The sequence below is a fragment of the Athene noctua genome, chromosome Z, assembly GCF_965140245.1.
Source record: "Athene noctua chromosome Z, bAthNoc1.hap1.1, whole genome shotgun sequence".
In the NCBI taxonomy this organism is placed as follows: Eukaryota; Metazoa; Chordata; class Aves; order Strigiformes; family Strigidae; genus Athene; species Athene noctua.
This window is the reverse complement of record NC_134077.1, coordinates 24,650,386-24,668,398: the sequence shown is the minus strand read 5'-3', so window position 1 is coordinate 24,668,398 and position 18,013 is coordinate 24,650,386. Positions and strand designations below refer to the sequence as shown.

The 18,013-nt window shown below is 38.0% G+C and overlaps 1 protein-coding gene across 3 annotated transcripts in view; it reads right to left on the bottom strand.

Moving 5' to 3' along the window:
* The window catches only part of ERBIN (erbb2 interacting protein), a 127,618-nt gene that overhangs the window by 43,908 nt on the left and 65,697 nt on the right, over positions 1-18,013 (bottom strand). For all 3 annotated transcript variants that reach the window (XM_074931193.1, XM_074931192.1, XM_074931194.1), the window contains 2 exons: positions 4,125-4,203; positions 3,320-3,409 (listed from right to left, as the gene is read on the bottom strand). In XM_074931193.1, coding sequence (XP_074787294.1) covers positions 3,320-3,409; positions 4,125-4,203 — 169 coding nt within the window. The remainder of the gene's footprint in view (positions 1-3,319; positions 3,410-4,124; positions 4,204-18,013) is intronic.

The following is an 18,013-nucleotide window of genomic DNA, read 5'->3' as shown; positions in this document are numbered from 1 at the left end:
GACTTAAATATATGTATCCCATAGCAGGCTGCATTTGAAGAAATTTCAGCAAAATCATATGTAACTAAATTAAGTTCCCAATTTGATTATCACTGTACATTTATGTAAAAAATTATCCCAAAGTAGATACTACTAAAAATATCTACTACTGCTAATACTACTGAAAAATTGTTGAGAAACAATAGTACAAAGTAAATTCATTGCAACATCACAGTAAAAAGTCTCTGGAAGCAATACACCCCATTATAAAAAACATTCTCAAGAGTTTTGAGAATGACACTGAAGAAACTCCTTGCTTAACTTAAACACCCACCAATAAATACTGTTTCCTTTTTAAAGCCGTTTCCTTTTTAAAGCCCTGACTCAGAATCAGCATGCAGTGAGCTTCAAGTTTAGAATGCTCTGCTTAATATATCTGTATATTTAAATGTAAATAAACATGATCAGGATTTCTTAGGTAAGCATAAGCAATTCTCAGATTTCTGTGCACTGGCATAAAGGCTGACTCTGGGATCCATGCCAATGTTAATGAATTCAAATTAGAATTTGGGAGTGGAGGAAAAAACCCACTTTATCACCTCCGAATTCCAAAGAAACTGACACATTTAAAAAAAGTTTGGTGATTTTTATAAATCTAACAGGCTGGACCAATACATCGTCACCGAATGACAGTAAGTATGTAATGCTCCTAAAGAAGGGAAAAAAAGACTGGATAATCTTGACCTCAATAGTATGCGAAGTTTTATTCTCACCTTCAAAATTTGTGCTAAAGCACGGAGGTAAATGTAATAAAATGTTGCATGGATATAACAAAAGTAGTTTGCATTATACCAAGTTTTCTTTACTAAGCATTAGGCTGAATGTTATTGACAGAGGTGCTCGAAGACCTGTTTTAGAACTATCCTGTTCAACATTTTTAACAGTAATCTTAAATGATAGAAACAGCAAGGGAAAAAACTGTACAGCTTAAGAACTGAAAAAAATAGAAACGGGACAAGATGCCATAGCACAAAGTACTCATGATTTTCCTGTAGAGTCATCAGGCATTTCTAACTGAGCTGTCCAATGCATTAGTTGATCATGTGGAAAATGACACTAGGCAGCTGCAAAAAAGGGCTAGTGGAATACTAGAGCATAACCACAGACATTTCCAAGAGAAACAAGAAGATAATCATGACACTGTACAAGCCATGAAGAGATCTCAATTTGAATTCTAAACATAGCTATATATATCGTAATCCTGTCAAAAAGAACATTAATTCAAACTGAAACTTATTCCAAGAGATATTAATGTAATCAGGCACAAAGGAAAACCTGCCACACCAGAAGGAAACAGAATTTTATTGTCTAACATACTAAAAGAGGGATGTGAGAACACTATAAAAAAAGCAGGTGAAAGAATGAGGGACAACACTTATGAGAGATGACAGCAATTAAACTGTGGAACAAATGAATATGAACAGAAAAACTGATGTGGGAAACCACATTTCTAACCTGAACTGCTGGAACGCAGATCCTGACACATGGAGCATAAAAACCTTGCTAGCTTTAAAATGGCATTGGCTTAGTTTTTAAGAGGCATTATTGCCTACAGTTGCCAGTAAGAACAGGCAACAGAACTCAGTTACTTCCTATGTACCCATAAGGCCATATACAAAACAATCAGTGCACCAAACTGAAGAAGCTGAAGACTTGCCCATTATGGGAATAACCAATAATGCTCTAAAAATCAAAAAAGCTTCTATCAGAGCTTTTTTGTTTGTTTTTAGAAAACAGTATCCTGTATGCTGAAGTACAAGTTAAAAGACTCTTTGCACTAGCAAGCGTCTATATACTAGTTGTAATGCTGTGGGGTGGCAGAGCAATCTGGTCACTTACAGAAGTACTCAAAGGGGTCTGAACCTTACTTTGAAATGACATTTTACCAGTTTATCTTTTTCTAATTTATTTGATCTAAATATTGCCTTTCTATAGAATAGTAATTATTCTGTGCAATACTATTATTAGCAGGTAAAGTTAAATGAATACTTTGAATTCCTTTAAAAAAAGCCAACAAGAAAGGTCTTAATTTCAGTTTCATTCTCCTAGCTACAAGTTAGGATGATGCAAGTCACTCTTTGTATTTTAAAAACTGAGGCTGAATTCTTCATAGCTATTAAGAGAAACACTACATTGAAGAACTGGCTTTCAAGTTGCCTCCAGTAACTGGTTTATTCTTAAGCGACTTCACCATTTCCCTAACCATTAAACACTATAGCAACAGACAGTGATGAACAAAAAATTATAATGAGGCTTTTTTAAACAGTGTGTAAGATTAACTACTTGTAAGACCAACTGTGTCAAACAAGTCTTCAATTTCACCTGTAGTGTCTGGTTTTTATTAAGAAAATTTTGCCATTTGGTTAGACTATTAAAAAAAACAGAAGAGAAAAATGTGTAGCCAATCATTAAAATGTCAACAAGAATATGCATCTTCCAGATATTTCTTCTTCCACCTTAATGAGGGCTTTTGAAACACAAAATCTGTGTCCTAGAAACAAGCGTGGTAATTCATACTCCTACATCATAAGCAGCTTCTTTTTTTAGATGAGTGTGTAACAGATCCGGTGCTTTCAACTGTTCATCCGGGAATGACTAATAACTAGACAGAGGAGAAAAGGCCAACAACTCCGATCACAGATAACTAGTAAACTAATGGTCACTAGTGGACTGCATCTGCACTTATCTTTCGGTGTGCATCCCCTGATATGCCAAATTTCTGCAGCACTCTATCTGCGGGCTTTTCTAATCTCTTGTAAACTGTACCAACTATAACCATACAGCCTAAGGCAATTGCTTTCACACAGCAATATGTCTGGTTAACTATTAGCCCTGTCTTCTGAAAGAGAGGCTTGGTGGATATGCGATGAAGCCAGAAAGTGACAATATATAGAGGCACACGAATAAGTGCATCCAGAAAAGTACAAGTAGAAATACAGATGTCATTACTTGCTTCACTCCAATTACTACAGGATAAACAACCCGTATTACAGAAATACTAGTCTCTCATACCTACCAGACTTGTGTTGTAAAAGAAGTACATACATAAATGAGTGTTATTTCTTGGTTCTTTATAAGCATTCTGTCTGTCCTTCAAAAGCCCAAATAAAAAATGATGATAAAGATTCAAGGTTTTTTTCTGTAACTAATATGTGGCATAAACGGATTGGTAACATACACTTCCTCCCCTCCTCTAGTTCACTCTGCTTGAGAAGCAGCAGAAACTCCTCTGCATAAATTTAAAACTAAATATAGATCCTGTGTTTCAACTGCAACTTACCTGCCAAAATTGGCTGGCAAAAACTCAAGAAAAGCATCATTCAGGTACAGCTGCGTTAGGTTTAACAGTTGGGAAAATCCATCTGGAAGCCTATACAGGAATAAAATAATTTAGTGCCTTTGTTTCAATTATATTTGGGTTATCAAGTCATATTTTCTTAACAGTATAGTACTGAAGTCCTACATACTGATAACATTAAAATTAAGGTGGTACCAGAATTTCTACAAAACTGCACTAGATACTTGTTCTCTGTAGTATTAGCTTCAAAATTATTGTTAAGTATCGAGGACAGTTATCTACACTCAATAAAAACTACAAATAACAAATGTAGTCATGCTATGTATTTGTTATCTCCATGTAATGTGGAAGAGGCATTCATTAGAGACAGTGAGATAAATTAAAACCTACACAACACCTTTTTTCGCCAGAGGAGTTACGCTGTGCAAAGTCTGTATCTCTGGCAGTGCTGCTTCGGGCAAATTAATTTCGTCACGGCAGAATGTGACAGGGAAGTCTACTCATACAAGCTAAGTTTGAAAAACAGTGGTACAGGCTTTAGTGTAAAATTAGTTACTGTTATTAAGAAAGAAAACTGTTTGCAGGTTTCTCTGTGTTCACAGAGAAGTGAACTTGGTCGAAGTACTCTAATGACAGCTATACAGTATCACAGTGCAATGAGGTTAATGAAGATACTTCTCAGGTAACTTTGCTCCTTGCCTCCAAGGGGTAGCATGTGACTGGGTCAAGTTTATAACTTGTGCCAACACTGCTGAGTGTTAAAACATCCAAAAAATGACAAACTTACTTTGAAATTGGATTTACACTGGCCTCTACAACTGTCAAGACTTTACAGTTTTTTATATTTTCTGGAAACTCCTGTATGCCTGCAAAATACAGGGAGAGGTAGGGAAACAGTCTTAAATTATCAGACTTCATCAGAGGCATAAAAATGATGCACATAAAACCACTAGCCATAAAAACTTTAATTCATTAAGCAAACAGTTGACTGGTTCTCTGATATTTAATTTTAGATACAATTTTTATTATTGAAATATCCTTACACAATATCAATTCTTTTATTATTCCATTCCTAAAGAAATTCATATTGCAGCTTAGCAGGCAGCTCACCAAGGAGCGTTATAGAGACACAGTAAACTAACAATTCCCACTGCTCATTACCAAATATTAAAGTACCTGTACTTTGTAATATACTTAAGATCAGGCCCTCAGTCCCATTTTTTTTTTTAATTGTTTAAAAAAGGCATTCATACACATGGTAGAACGAAGTTTTCACCAGGATCTGTCTGTCAAATACATGGCTTGTACAACATCCGGGTGAGATGGTAAGGTTTCAAATTTTAACGTTTGTTTACAGCATTCATGGTTCTGCACAGATATCCGAAAATGTGACATATGCTTGCTATTATCTTCAGACTATTTGTAGAGAAGGACAAAAACACTGCAGACACACTTAGGTCTGAAAATTAAAACAATAAGGAACTTCCTCTGTTTCTAATGTCCAGAAATGCCATCGTGAATTTGCAACCCATGTATCTGCCAAATTTGTATTTGTCAAAAACTGCCAAAACAGGCCTTGAAAACAGAAAACAGGTATCCACCACCTCAGTAAGAAATCGGTACTGTATCATTCCATTGCTCAAGACTCACCTCAATCTTCACTATACCACAGAAACAAATAAAACCATGGTTATCACACCTGCAGCTGGTTTTGCAATGTATCACTACATTGCTCTTATACCCTGAGACAGGAGTGTTTATTTTAAATAAACTTGTCCTAAGTATAACAACCATTCATACTGCAATCCTTCCACTTGGATTAAGAGTACACTACTTTTTCAAGAAAAACCCATATGCTAGTCAAATAGTTTAGACAACTCTTTTTTTTCAGGTTTGCTCTTTGCCTTTCAATTAATGCATGTCATTGTGTCTGCTTCTGGAGCACTTTATCATGTGTGTGGAGATGGCAGCCTGGATCCAGGGAACGAGACAACTAAGAAAGAACGGTACTCTGTGGATGCTCAATTTTAGGCTCATGGGAGCATGAAATTTCATGCTGCTCCAAGAGACATTAAGTCTCTCACAGTCCAGCTGCAGAGAGAAAGACAAGGGCAGTGTGTCTTCGCATTCAGATTGGCAGGTGGAACTTGGTTATGTCTCTCCATGTATCTGTTCTGACAATACTGAAGCAGAAAAAACACTGTGAAGCATCCACTGCTAAGTAATGTTATTACTTACATAAGAAATTACACGATTTCTGATGCTAGCTTATAATTAGGTTCTTTCTACATTTGTGCAGTAACAAGACTGACCTGGTTCATTAGGACTTAATAGATGGCAATACCACCTGACAAGAAAAGCAGTCAAAACACACATGCTTTCTCATTAAGTCAGTTGGTGACATTGAGCAGCAAAGTCATAGAAACATAGAATCATTCAGGTTGGAAAAGACCCTTGGGATCATCAAGTCCAACCATCGGCCCAACTCTACAAAATTCTCCCCTACACCATATCCCCCAACATCTCATCTAAATGACCTTTAAACACATCCAGGGATGGTGACTCCACCACCTCCCTGGGCAGCCCATTCCACTGTCTGACCACTCTGTGAAAATTTTTTTCCTAATGTCCAGTCTGAACCTCCCCTGATGCAGTTTAAAGCCATTCCCCCTTGTTCTATCACTAATTACCTGTGAGAAGAGACCAGCACCAACCTCTCGTCAATGTCCTTTCAGGTAGTTGTAGAGAGTGATGAGGTCTACCTTCAGCCTTCTCCTCAAACTGAACAGTCCCAGCTGCCTCAACTGCACCTCATAGGATCTGTTCTCCAGGCCCTTCACCACCTTCGTTGCCCTCCTCTGCACTTGCTCCAGCACCTCGAGATCTCTCTCATATTGAGGTGCCCAAAACTGGACACAACACTCCAGGTGTGGCCTCACCAGTGCAGAGCACAGGGGGACTGTCACCTCCCTACTTCTGCTGGTCACACTATTTCTAATACAAGCCAGGATGCTGTTGGCTTTCTTGGCCACCCGGGCACACTGCTGGCTCATGTTCAGCTGCTTGTCAGTGAGAACCCCCAGAGCCTTCTCTTCCACACAGCTCCAGCCACACCTCCCCCAGCCTGTAGCCATGCAGGGGGTTGTTGTGGCCCAAGTGCAGGATCTGGCACTTGGCCCTGTTGAAGCTCATCCCATTAATGTTGGCCACCGATCCAATCTATCCAAGTCTCTCTGCAGAGCCTCCCTGTCCTCATGCAGATCGACACTCTCGCTTAACTTGGTGTCAGCTGCGAACTCACTGATGATACACTCTGTGTCCTTATCAAGATCATCAATAAAGACGTTGAACAGAAATGGTCCCAACACTGAGCCCTAAGGAACACCACTTGTGACTGGCTGCCAGCTGGATTTAGCTCCACTGACCACTGTTGGAGAACGGCTTGCAGAGAGCAAGGCCATGGGTCTCTGCCCGAGCTGATTGCAGCCATCTGAGGTAAACAAAGGAAAAAGCCCAGGGTACAGTTATGCTAACAAAGGACTGTTATGTTAACAAAGAGAAAAACTGAGGTACACAATGGCCTTGATGGTAAAAACAACCTTGGGAAAAAAGGCAGGCCAGAAGAGGGAAGATGTTGTGACATATCTGAAATGCCACAAGGGGCTGGGATATTATAATGTAGCCTTTTACATGTATCCAATATATTTGTGAGTAGTATGCATGATTATTGTAGAGTGCTTATATAAGGTGGGATTTCTTTCAATAAAGTTGAAGCTTGCTCTACCATTCACATTGAATCGGCTGCTTGCTTCCTCCGCCCGCTGCAGACCACCACTCTCTGGGACCATCCAGCCAGTGCTTGACCCAGCAGACCGTTCATTCATCCAGGCCATGGGCAGCCAGTTTTTCTATGAGAATTCTGTGAGGAACTGTATCAAACGCTTTTCAAAAATCCAGGTAGACAATATGCACAGCTTTTTCCTCATGCAATAATCAGGTCATCTTGTCATAGAAGGAGATAGGTTTGTCAGGCAGGACCTGCCTTTCATAAACCCATGCTGACTGGGCCTGATCCCCTGGTTGTCCATTATATGACTGGTAATTGCACCCGCAATGACCTGCTCCATGACCTTCCCTGGCACTGAGGTCAGACTGACAGGTCTATAGTTTCCTGGATCCTCCTTTCTGCCTTTCTTGTAGATAGGTGTCACAACTGCCACCCTCCAGTCCAATGGGACCTCCCCAGTCAGCCATGACTTCAGGTAAATCATGGACAGAGGCTTAGTGAGCACATCTGCCAACTCTTTCGGCACCCTCTGGTGTAATCCATCCAGTCCCACAGACTTGTGTGTATCCAAGCGGTGTAGCAGGTCTCCAACCGCTTCCTCTTTAACTGTGCTGACTTCATTCAGCTTCCCCTCCTCATCTCCCAGCTCATGAGGCTGACTTTTCCATAAAGTCAGCTTAAGTAGAAACACCATTTCTGTCAAAGCAGACTTTTAGGTCTTTCTTGACAGGAAGTTATTTTTCATACTGAATGGCTGAAACTATAATTTTGACTCATACTAGGTGATGTACTCCGTTACTGAGAGGTGAAAGGCAAGAAAAGCACACTAAGCCACACAGTTAATCCAGGTGTTTAAATACCTCAAAGTACCATAGAGTCTCTTGGGAAATAGCTTGCTAAGATTGAGAACAATAAAACAGAGAAGCAGAGGGGACCAAAAGGAATCGAACCATCAAATGTAATACAGGCCAAGATTTCTGACACTTCTGGTTTACTACCATATGTGTTCATGTACATGCACAAACATGTAAATAAAAATATAGCTTTATATATATGGCTTCAGCCAAGTGAAGTTTACTGGGGCTGAGTGTAGTTGAAGTAGAAGACTGTAGCAGGGGATACTGATTCAATTCACTTTATCACAGTTCAAAATGAGAACTAAAAAGGTAATACTTGTAATGTAATGAAGTTTAATTTCTGGAAAGCAGCAGTGATATGTAAAGTCCAAATACAGGTTAAGCCTAAAGAAAGGTTAGAAAACTAACACAGAAAAACTAGAAATGTACCTTACCTATTGCTGTCATATAATCATGTATTAAAAGAAACACATTTCCAAGAAATTTAAATATACATGCTCTTAACTCCAATTATAGCAAGAAGTCTCTTTCACCGTTTAAACAAGTATATCAACAAACAATTCAGATGGAAAGTGTCTAACCTGACACAGTATTCTGAGCCATGGCAGATGACCAAAAGTCTAGCAAATAAGAGGCCTGTAGAGATGAAGTTATAGAGGTTTGTATGAAGTGGTCTTCTATTGTCTAAAAAGTACATGAAGACCTCTTTATTGCTGATGATACAACTTTACCTTAACTGTCTAATTAGTCAGAGTAAACCACTGCTAAGCTCTTCCTTGGAGGTAGAGTTTTGTTTCAGGCTCACTCTGTGCCACTAGTTCTGCTGTTTGAATCACATTGAGAGATTCCTTAAGCAAGGTAGTCACACTGCTGGCCTTGGCTTGGTTCTTGAGTGAAAGACTGTTTTGGTCCAACATGTTAAACCTCATGTTTTTTAATATTAGTTTCCACTGCCTGTATCAAGAATTCATTGAAGCACAGAAGACTTAAATCTTGATAACTACCTAGAAAACAAAACACACAGCACATCTGCTAGAGAGGAGAATGTCAATGTAAACTTACTCTCAAAAGAACAGCCAAATAAAATATTAGCTATCCAAATACAGACACGTTAAAACAGCCTGCTTTTGTACATAACTGGAGAACTCCACAGCAGTCTCCTGTCTGACTATGCCTTCGGCAAGAGGCAGCAGTTTTAACAACAAATTAACAACATAAATTCAACTGATATGAGAAAGCTAACAATGAAAGAGCCCATGAATTCAATTTTTCTGCTTCTTAGAGCCAAGACTTGTGGTACACACTGTCTTTACCAACCTCACTCAGTACTTCAGTACCAATAAATGGCATCCATCACTTAAAAGACCAGTAAATTGGGAATGACAGCATGAAATATATCTGATGTGTGTAGTACACATGCAGAAGACAGAAAAAAAATTAGAAGACTGCTCTTCTATACCATATGATAGAAAGTTGCATTACTAACTGGCTGTATAACAACTTTCTCTTCCTCAGCTATATTCCTCCTGAATGCTAGAAACATGCAGTTACTGTTGGATTAGTATTCTTTCAGCTCTCGCAACAAGAAAACAAATTCAAAAAGAAAGTAAGAAGAGTTAAGTAAGAAGGAAGAGAGACACTGGAAAAAGATACGAGAGAAGGACAAAGATCTGTAAAGAGCACTTTGTAAGAGGACCTGTTCCTTGTTTCTCTGCTTATCTAACCTTAGTGTCCTGAATCTTCTCCCCTGTTAAGGAAGCTCAGAAAAGCAAGGGTCTCCATGACCACATCTTTACATAACTCTTTTGTAACAGTGTGCTAATAAATCCATTTGATAGCTACCTCCATCCTCGGTGAACATCTGATCAATTTGAGATCCACATTCCTTTCTTAATCCCATTTTTCTTTCCGGTTTCTTACTGTTTTCTTTATACGCTGATACCCAAGTATTACAGAAGACAGTGCAACACATTACTTAGGGGTTATCTTGTCTGTTCCCAGCCTTATACCACTTTCCTTGAAAACATCATATCGACAGGCTTTTCATCCTGCTGCTTCCTACTTTACCTAACAACCATTAACCCCAACTCAGTTCAGTGCTGTCACTGACTTACAGATCACTTACTGTATTCCCAAAAAATACAAACCATCAAACTTGTGGACTATAACCGTTTGCAGACCACAAAACAAGAAAATACAATTTGTTGGTAATCTTTAATTCTAACCAAATCTAACTGGGAGCAAAGTCCTTTTGGTTGTACAGTTTCCCACAGAAGTAAGATTTACATGACAGCTTTTTGTATTTACTTGTCTGTTCCTTCCTCCCTGTTTTCCCAAATTTCAGACACTTTTAAACTCACTGGCCAGTTTCTACCTAAAACAACACTTAAAAAAAAGATGGGAAGGTTGCTAAGGAAACTTTGGCAATAAGGTAAGTTACAGGAATCTAAAGGTCTTGTCCAACTAAGCCAAAAGCAGAAACCATTCATCATTCAGAACTCTACTTGGCAAAAAACTCACCACCTAACCAGCCTAACCTAGAAAGTGGTGTTTAATCACAACTGTGGACCAGCTGAGGCACAGGCCCAAAGGGCATACCAAAAAGGTCATATAGGGATTTTTGGGTCAATGGCCACAAATCTGAAGGTAATCAACCTCAGTCTGGATCACATAACATGGCTGAAATAGAAAATTCCACCTCATCAACTCCCCTGAGAGCAATGATTGTTTTGGCACAGCTCATCAGAGCAAAGGTGCACCAATGTCACACTATTCAGACTGGATTAAGGCAATTGTAAGTATAACTGGGGTCCCACTCACCATCTGGAGTTACACTCATCTCCTCCCCTGCATAGCACAATCCTTTCCTGTCACTAGGGTCAGCAAGAGAGAAAACTGGGATGACTTTTTCTCTCCATCAGGTAAGTTTTTTTCATGCAGAAATACTGGCAACTCTGGATTTACAGAAAACTGTGCAAGTCACATGCACCACTGGAAGAATCCTTCACTGCAATGGAACCCAGAGCTGACACCCCAGTATGCTGTTGTTACAGCCCTACTGCAGATGGGGGCGTGCTCTGCTGTTCATACTCAAGTCACGTAGTTGTAGCTTTCTTCATAATCAAATGCTAAAACTAGTATGCCCAGTTATTGAAACCATTACTGCTATACAGCAGTGGCAGTGCCTCCAAATCAAATTCCATCTCTTCTCAGACAGAAGCATTTTAAAAAGTTTAAAAAGAAAAAAAAAAAAAAAAAAAGTATTGATTCAATTCCTAAAAAGCTGAGAGAAAGAAAATCACAATTATAAATCCTGTGGAAGCCATATGGGCAATGTCCCCAAAGAACGGTGTTTACAGCTAGATCTCTATTTGTGTGAAACACAAGAAAAAAAATAATCATTCTCTCCAAGCAACAGGCACACCAAAAAACCCTCTTGCTGCAAAATAAATGAAACTACAGCCTGTTGTGCACCCATACAACACTGCACCCTTACGTGTATAGAGGACACAGAAGCAAACATTTAGGTTCAGTTTGCGTGAATATGAAAGCAACCTTAATTACACACATTCTTTCCTCAGCTAATCTATTCATTCTGTGGTCTCAGCTTCTGGGCAAGCGGCTGTTAGGATCTGCCTGAAAGCAGCTCCACCATAGAAAGAGCAGCTTTTGTTTGTTTCTCCACCCAAGCCTCTGGTACAACTGTCCTTCCTGACAATACAGACCAAACATGGCAATCAAAATATTTTCAGAGCTCAACAATAGACACCACAACTCCCCCAAAGATTATGTAAAATCTGTTTGCAAAAGCTGAAATTTTAAACTGAAAGCCTAAACTAAAGTATCAGTCACAGTCTGTATTCTTATATATTTATATAATTTGCTTTAATCTAGGATTTCTGCCTAACTTCTAAATTAAAAGCAGTACTTTCCATTATTTAAAGTAGGCAGTGTGTTAGAGCCCAAACAATTCACTGCACAATCCTGACCCATCCATCCTTCCTTTTTAATGTTCAATCCTCTTTCCAATATTTTTAGAGGGTCCCTTACCACAGCTGGTTTCAGATCAATCAGGATCTCAGGTTTCCATGAGACACCTGACTAGGTTGCAGGGCAGCATTAACACCTTCCTGCTCAGAGCTGGAGTTGCAGCTCTTCACAATGTTGGCCTTCATGTACCTGTGCAAAAGCCGGTACTTGGTACTGTAGTCGTTGCCAAACAGCTTAGGAGCCTCTGGCTTATCCAGTGAAGACCTATCCTAATTTCAAGAGAAAGGAGCAACTATAGCAAATACACTTTTGTCTAGTTCTGCAAACAAATATCCCAAGGCTTTTGAAACCTGCTATTTGTCACATCATTTGTTCCTCTTGCACTCTCAGAGTATTAGAATTATCAAATTCCTTGCCATTTGGTTTTCCTTGTATATGAGCATTACAGAAGCTCAGCTTTCTGTCCATCTCTTACTAAAGACAAAAATACACATGCTTGAAGACCTGCGGAAGAAATCTACCTTTCTCAAGTAAAACAAAACAAAAAAAATCCATCACAGATTTAATCTATCATTACAATTGTCACAAATTTAATAGAACACCAATTTTAATATATTTATCATTCCTATTCTCTCTACCTTTGTTTATACAGGTAAGTTCCCTTCCTTTTTTTGCTTTTATCAAGGAAATCAAAAATTCTAAAAACAAATTCCATTGGATTTCTTGATTTTTCTTTGAAGTGACTTTGTTTGACAAATACCTAATTACAGCTTAGTAAGATGATTCACCTTTCCATCTGCACTTTACAAAGTCCTTTTCTCCAATTCTACACACTCTGAAAGTTTTAAAGTTGCCTTTTCCATCTGTCCTCCCTTTAACGATGGGCATTTGCAGGGTTGTAAGCTATGACTAGGCTGGGGGCTTCTTTTCATTGTTTCCATAATGAAAAATGGAAGTTGAATCTTTACTTGGAGGACTGTTTGGAGTTTTTTTCTAAGGGAGAATAGATAACATGTACAGTCCATGTAATCACTAATGAAAAAATTTCAACCTAGAAATCTTACAGGAACAAGTTAAACAGTGTTTTCATTTAAAAGACAGAAAAAAAACCAAGGAAACATTTCCAAAGAGAGATTTTTAAGCTTTTCTAATGAGTTTTAAAGAAAAGTGTACTCTTATTGGTTGCAATAACTATTATAATATAATTAGATTTACAATAAAACAGTATTGACAATATATTTGGTGTTCATTTTGTTAACAAGGTAGGTACTTAACTACAAACATTTATATAGTAATAAAATACTTATTCACAATTAAGACAAAAGGCTCTTTTGCAGAATAAATGTCCACATGAGGAAAAAACTAGCAGCAGTAAGATGTAAATTGCTTTTTTATAGCTTTGTATCCATTACAAGTCTGAGTAGAGTTTAGTATTTCTAAAATATGGTTTGAGATCACGTAATAAATTAAAAAATTTAAGTTTTGAATCTGAAAGCTAAAAACTCATGCCAGAAGGAAGGAATCCTATTTTATACTGCATGTTAGTGTCCTGATCTGTTTAAATGGATAATGCCTCCTCACCACTTTCACCAAAAACTACATGCACTGCTAAATTACCAGAGCTGGTGCAGGCAGAGAAAAATAGACAACAGTTTAGTGGGGGTTTTGTGGATTTTGGATTTTTATTCTTTGTATACATATGTACTGGCACAGCTAGGATACTCCAGCAAGCCCACAAGAGTCTTCCATGCACTCACCCTCAAACCATTTCGAAGAACTTCCATTTTTAGAGTAAGGTATTTCTAGGCCTGCTCTAGCCACATTCCTTACACAACATAATGGAGAAGGAGTATGAATAGAAGACAGGTTCCTAAATGCCTTTTCTCTGGAAAAAAAAAAGGATAGCAAATAATGCTGTTTCTTGAAGACATGCCTGACACACTAATTTACGTAAACCTAAACAGGCTAAGGCAGTGCAAAATTCCAAGATGTGGAACACAAGGAAGGCTACAGGCAGCAGTTTTGTTCATAATGCTGTCTTGGACAATTACCAAGGTTGAGGTGGTATTCGACTATGTCTAATTCATAGTTGGAGTGTTGTCAGGTCCCCAGAGTAACCTGAAACTAAAGTGTAACAAATACCTAAAGCTGTTTTGCTTTTTTCCCCCACACCCTCTCTACCACCCTGGGCTGCAAATTCAGTGTTGCCTGTCCAGTCACTTCTAGCTGATACACGATGACTGTCACTCAAAGCACATCTCTACAAAAAACAAAGGTACGTTCTGCCTTTACATGCAAATCCACACCTAACCCCCCCATAATTACTTCTACAATGCCTTTTGCGTGTTAAAAAATTTCTTTTGAGTCCAGTAAGAGATTTGTATTAAACTTATTTCAGAATCTCATATAGGTACATTCAAATTCCACATGCAAGACTTCAACTGCATTGAAATTCCTTTCTGTTTGCATCCTCTCCTCCAGAGATAGATCTTTTTATTCTGCAGACAGATCCTATTCAGTATCTTTAATGAGACAGACAATATATTTAAGAGGAAATACTACAAACACTTGAACAGAGAACTTTACATAGAATAGCTGCCTACATTTAGGATAAATTTATGAGCTCCATATGATGACACATTACAGTAAAGCTACAGACTCAGGACTCAGCAGAGGATCAATTACCTTTTCTTTTATTTCACTGTCATGGATGATATAAAACCCCTTATCCCATCTCCACCCTTCCCACTTGCCCCATTATAAGCAGAGAAACAGCAAATTTACAGAAAGTTATTTTTATATTCAGGATCTTCCTCTTTTCTCCCTGCAGATAATAAAACTTTTATCTATCTCCCTATTAACTAGAAATAATTTCCAATTCCTTTAAAATCTATATTCCTAAATGCACCAGATGGGCAAAATAAGACTAAATACTCTCTTGAATTCTTGTTCTCTAACTTCCCAAACCCCAGCACACAGTGTATTAACACTAGTTGCCAAATTAGTAGATGATTTTAAAACACTGACAAAAACATATTTGATCTAAATTTGCATATATTAACAAAATTCTTTACAAGTGCTTGAAATAATTTTATAGGCAGATATGCCTGGAGGTGGGATGGAGGGGTGTGAGGGTTGTGTTTGTTTTCTTGGGTTTAGTTTGTGTATTTTTCCATGAAGATTCCTTGCAGTACAGACTGACAAATTGACATGTTTAAATTCACTGTAACATTGCAGGAAAGAGAACCACTCCTTGATATGTAAGAGACTACTGAAGATGCTTTTATTTCCAAAGCACAATGGTTTTCTTTAGTCTTGCTAGTTATTTTCTAGTATTGCTATTTAATCTCCCAAAGGCCTGAAAAATAGAACTTAAAAATTCAATCTTTTTCTTTCACCACCTTCAAGAAAGGAAAAACAGACGATCACACTGTTTCCCACTATGCTAACTCTACAGGCACAAATGATTTCAAGCCCGTTTACCAAGCTTCCAGGAATTTCCCTGGCAGTCACCTCATCATATGCTTCAGCCTTTCAATTCACTTGATTCCAGTAACCTATAAGCTATCTCTTCTGCCCATTTATATATGCCATCATACACTGTAAATGAATGCTTTCCTCTTCTTCAAAGAGGTTAAAATATTTCCTTGATGGTCTTCCACACAGTCCTAGATGGAGGCTAAGGCTGGCATCCCAGAGCCATGAGGAAACAATTGTCCCCTTAAAGGTTAATAAACCCTAAAACAGACAGACTTAGGAGTGAAGACTGGTGGTGTGGGGTTTTTCGGTGAGTTTTTTTTTTTACCTGTACAACTGCCAACAGATAAATAACTTGGCCATAGAGGATTAAAAAGTTTTACATTTTCCTTTAGCTTCATAAGTAAAACACTAATTTTTCTATGTATGTCTTACCTTCTGTATGCTGCAATTTCTCTTTAGGATGTAACGCAGTAACGCTGGGAGAAAAAGGCATCTCTTGATGCTTTCTACAATGCAAGATGTAATTTCTGGTATAGGAACGTATTTATTTATTGTACCATGTGTTCAAGTATCATTTCATCTTTGACTAAGATAGCATCAAGCTTCAGGTAAAAGCTTCAAAGCTGAAGCATACCTGGAAAGCAGCAATGGAATATTTCCAATGGAATACTTCTGATATTAAGAGTTTGCAATAGCCTCTGGGAATCAGGTTAAAATGCAATAAAGGGAAAACTGATGTACTTGCTACCAAAAAACTACAGAATATATTGCCTATTGCCAAGGTTAAAGGCAGAGTTAAAACTAACTCTATTCCATGTTTGCTACATATATACCAGCAGCTTGATATTTTAGGCTACATCCATGAATATTCCAAACCAAATACTTCTACAAAGATTTCTGTATGCTCCAGAACACACAGAGGCTTGTACTCCCTAACTCAGCACAGGTCTTGAAACATATCACTTCACACAAAGACTAGATATATTGAAAGAGGAGTAAAATGAAGACTACTAAACCCCCCAACCTATCTGGCTCAAGAAGGCCCAATAACAGAAGTTGTTGGACACTGGCAGCATACAGAAGAAATGTGTGTCTCCCAGCTTTCTATACTTTACCAAATCTTCCGTATGCTCCTGGTTTTGGTCACTATTGGAGACAGGACACTAGACTACATGAATCCCTGTTCTGATTAAATATTACTAAATATTCTTTATTATCTGCATTTGCACATCTGCATGTCTCTGTTACGGAGTTTATATATTGTATATATGAAATTAAGACACACTGAAATCTGAATTTATAAAGGCAAGACTTTTCATGGGCTGTTAAAATATCATAAAGATTGCCTTCTTGGACTAATACATTTTATTGTAGTAGAATTTCTACTTGAAGAATTTCTGCAATTTTGATCTTTCATCTAAATGTCAAATATTATGCACACATATATACACATACATTCTCTTTCTTAGAACGCTGGATGCTCTCCTGTGCAACAGGTCTCCCTTCATGAGGTAACTTGAACACGTTTTAAAACTGAATCTTCATACTTCATTTTTATATCAGTTCTTTAGAAAATTAAATACTTCTCTTTGGTCAATACATTTGATTATATCTATGCCACAAACAGCTCAACTATCTTACATGAAAATCCTACTATACTTCATGTACGCTTGTATTTGGAAACTAAAGTCTAACTAACTACCCTTCTAAAATGCAATGTTTAAAACTAAATGCATATTTGATCTAAAGGCTTCTGCACTCCATGATTTAGCTGCATTCACGTTAGAAGAAAACCCTTACATCAATACTACAAGAAAAATACAGGAACCATCACCTTCACTTATCACAACCACAGGAATCTGAAAAACATTCTCTATTTTAGAATTTGATATCTCTCATCCTCCTGCACTGAGATTGGTGACTGATCTCTAGTAATTTTATTCTTTATAAATGAAGGAAAGGTAATTGCAGTGTTTCCCATAAAGTCCACTGCTTCCACACTGTATTCTAACAAAGGAGAAGGAAGAATCAGAGATTTTCAGTTTGCTAGTCTTGAAAAACTAGTAAACCCCTTACTATTTGGCTGTATTACAGACACACAACAGAACAATTGTGAACAGGGGGAAACTGAGCAGTAAATTCTTACCAAGAGAAAAGCAGACACAAGGGAAGAGAACAGGCTTGCAGCTGTCAAGAGAAAAATGTTCCATGGTTGCAACAGTGGATAGGGAAACAGAAAGGGAAAGGCACTTAAGCCAATAAACTGAAGACTCAAGTAATACCAAATTTATTACAGAATAAACAACACTATTTCTTACCTCATACAACGGGGACAAACAGGGACCCTGATCTGTTTTTTTGAGTTTTACAGAGCTTTCACAAATAGTGGGAGACAAGATGCCCCAAGTAAACAAGCGTGTAACTTCAGGACTATTTTTGATGTGCAACACTAGGCAGAGAAGCTTTCCAAACTGTGATAAGATTGAGAACGGGCACATGACCGTAGTTTAAGTAAGTTTCTGTCCTGTCATTTCTCTGAAATGTGTTAAAAACGAAACAAAA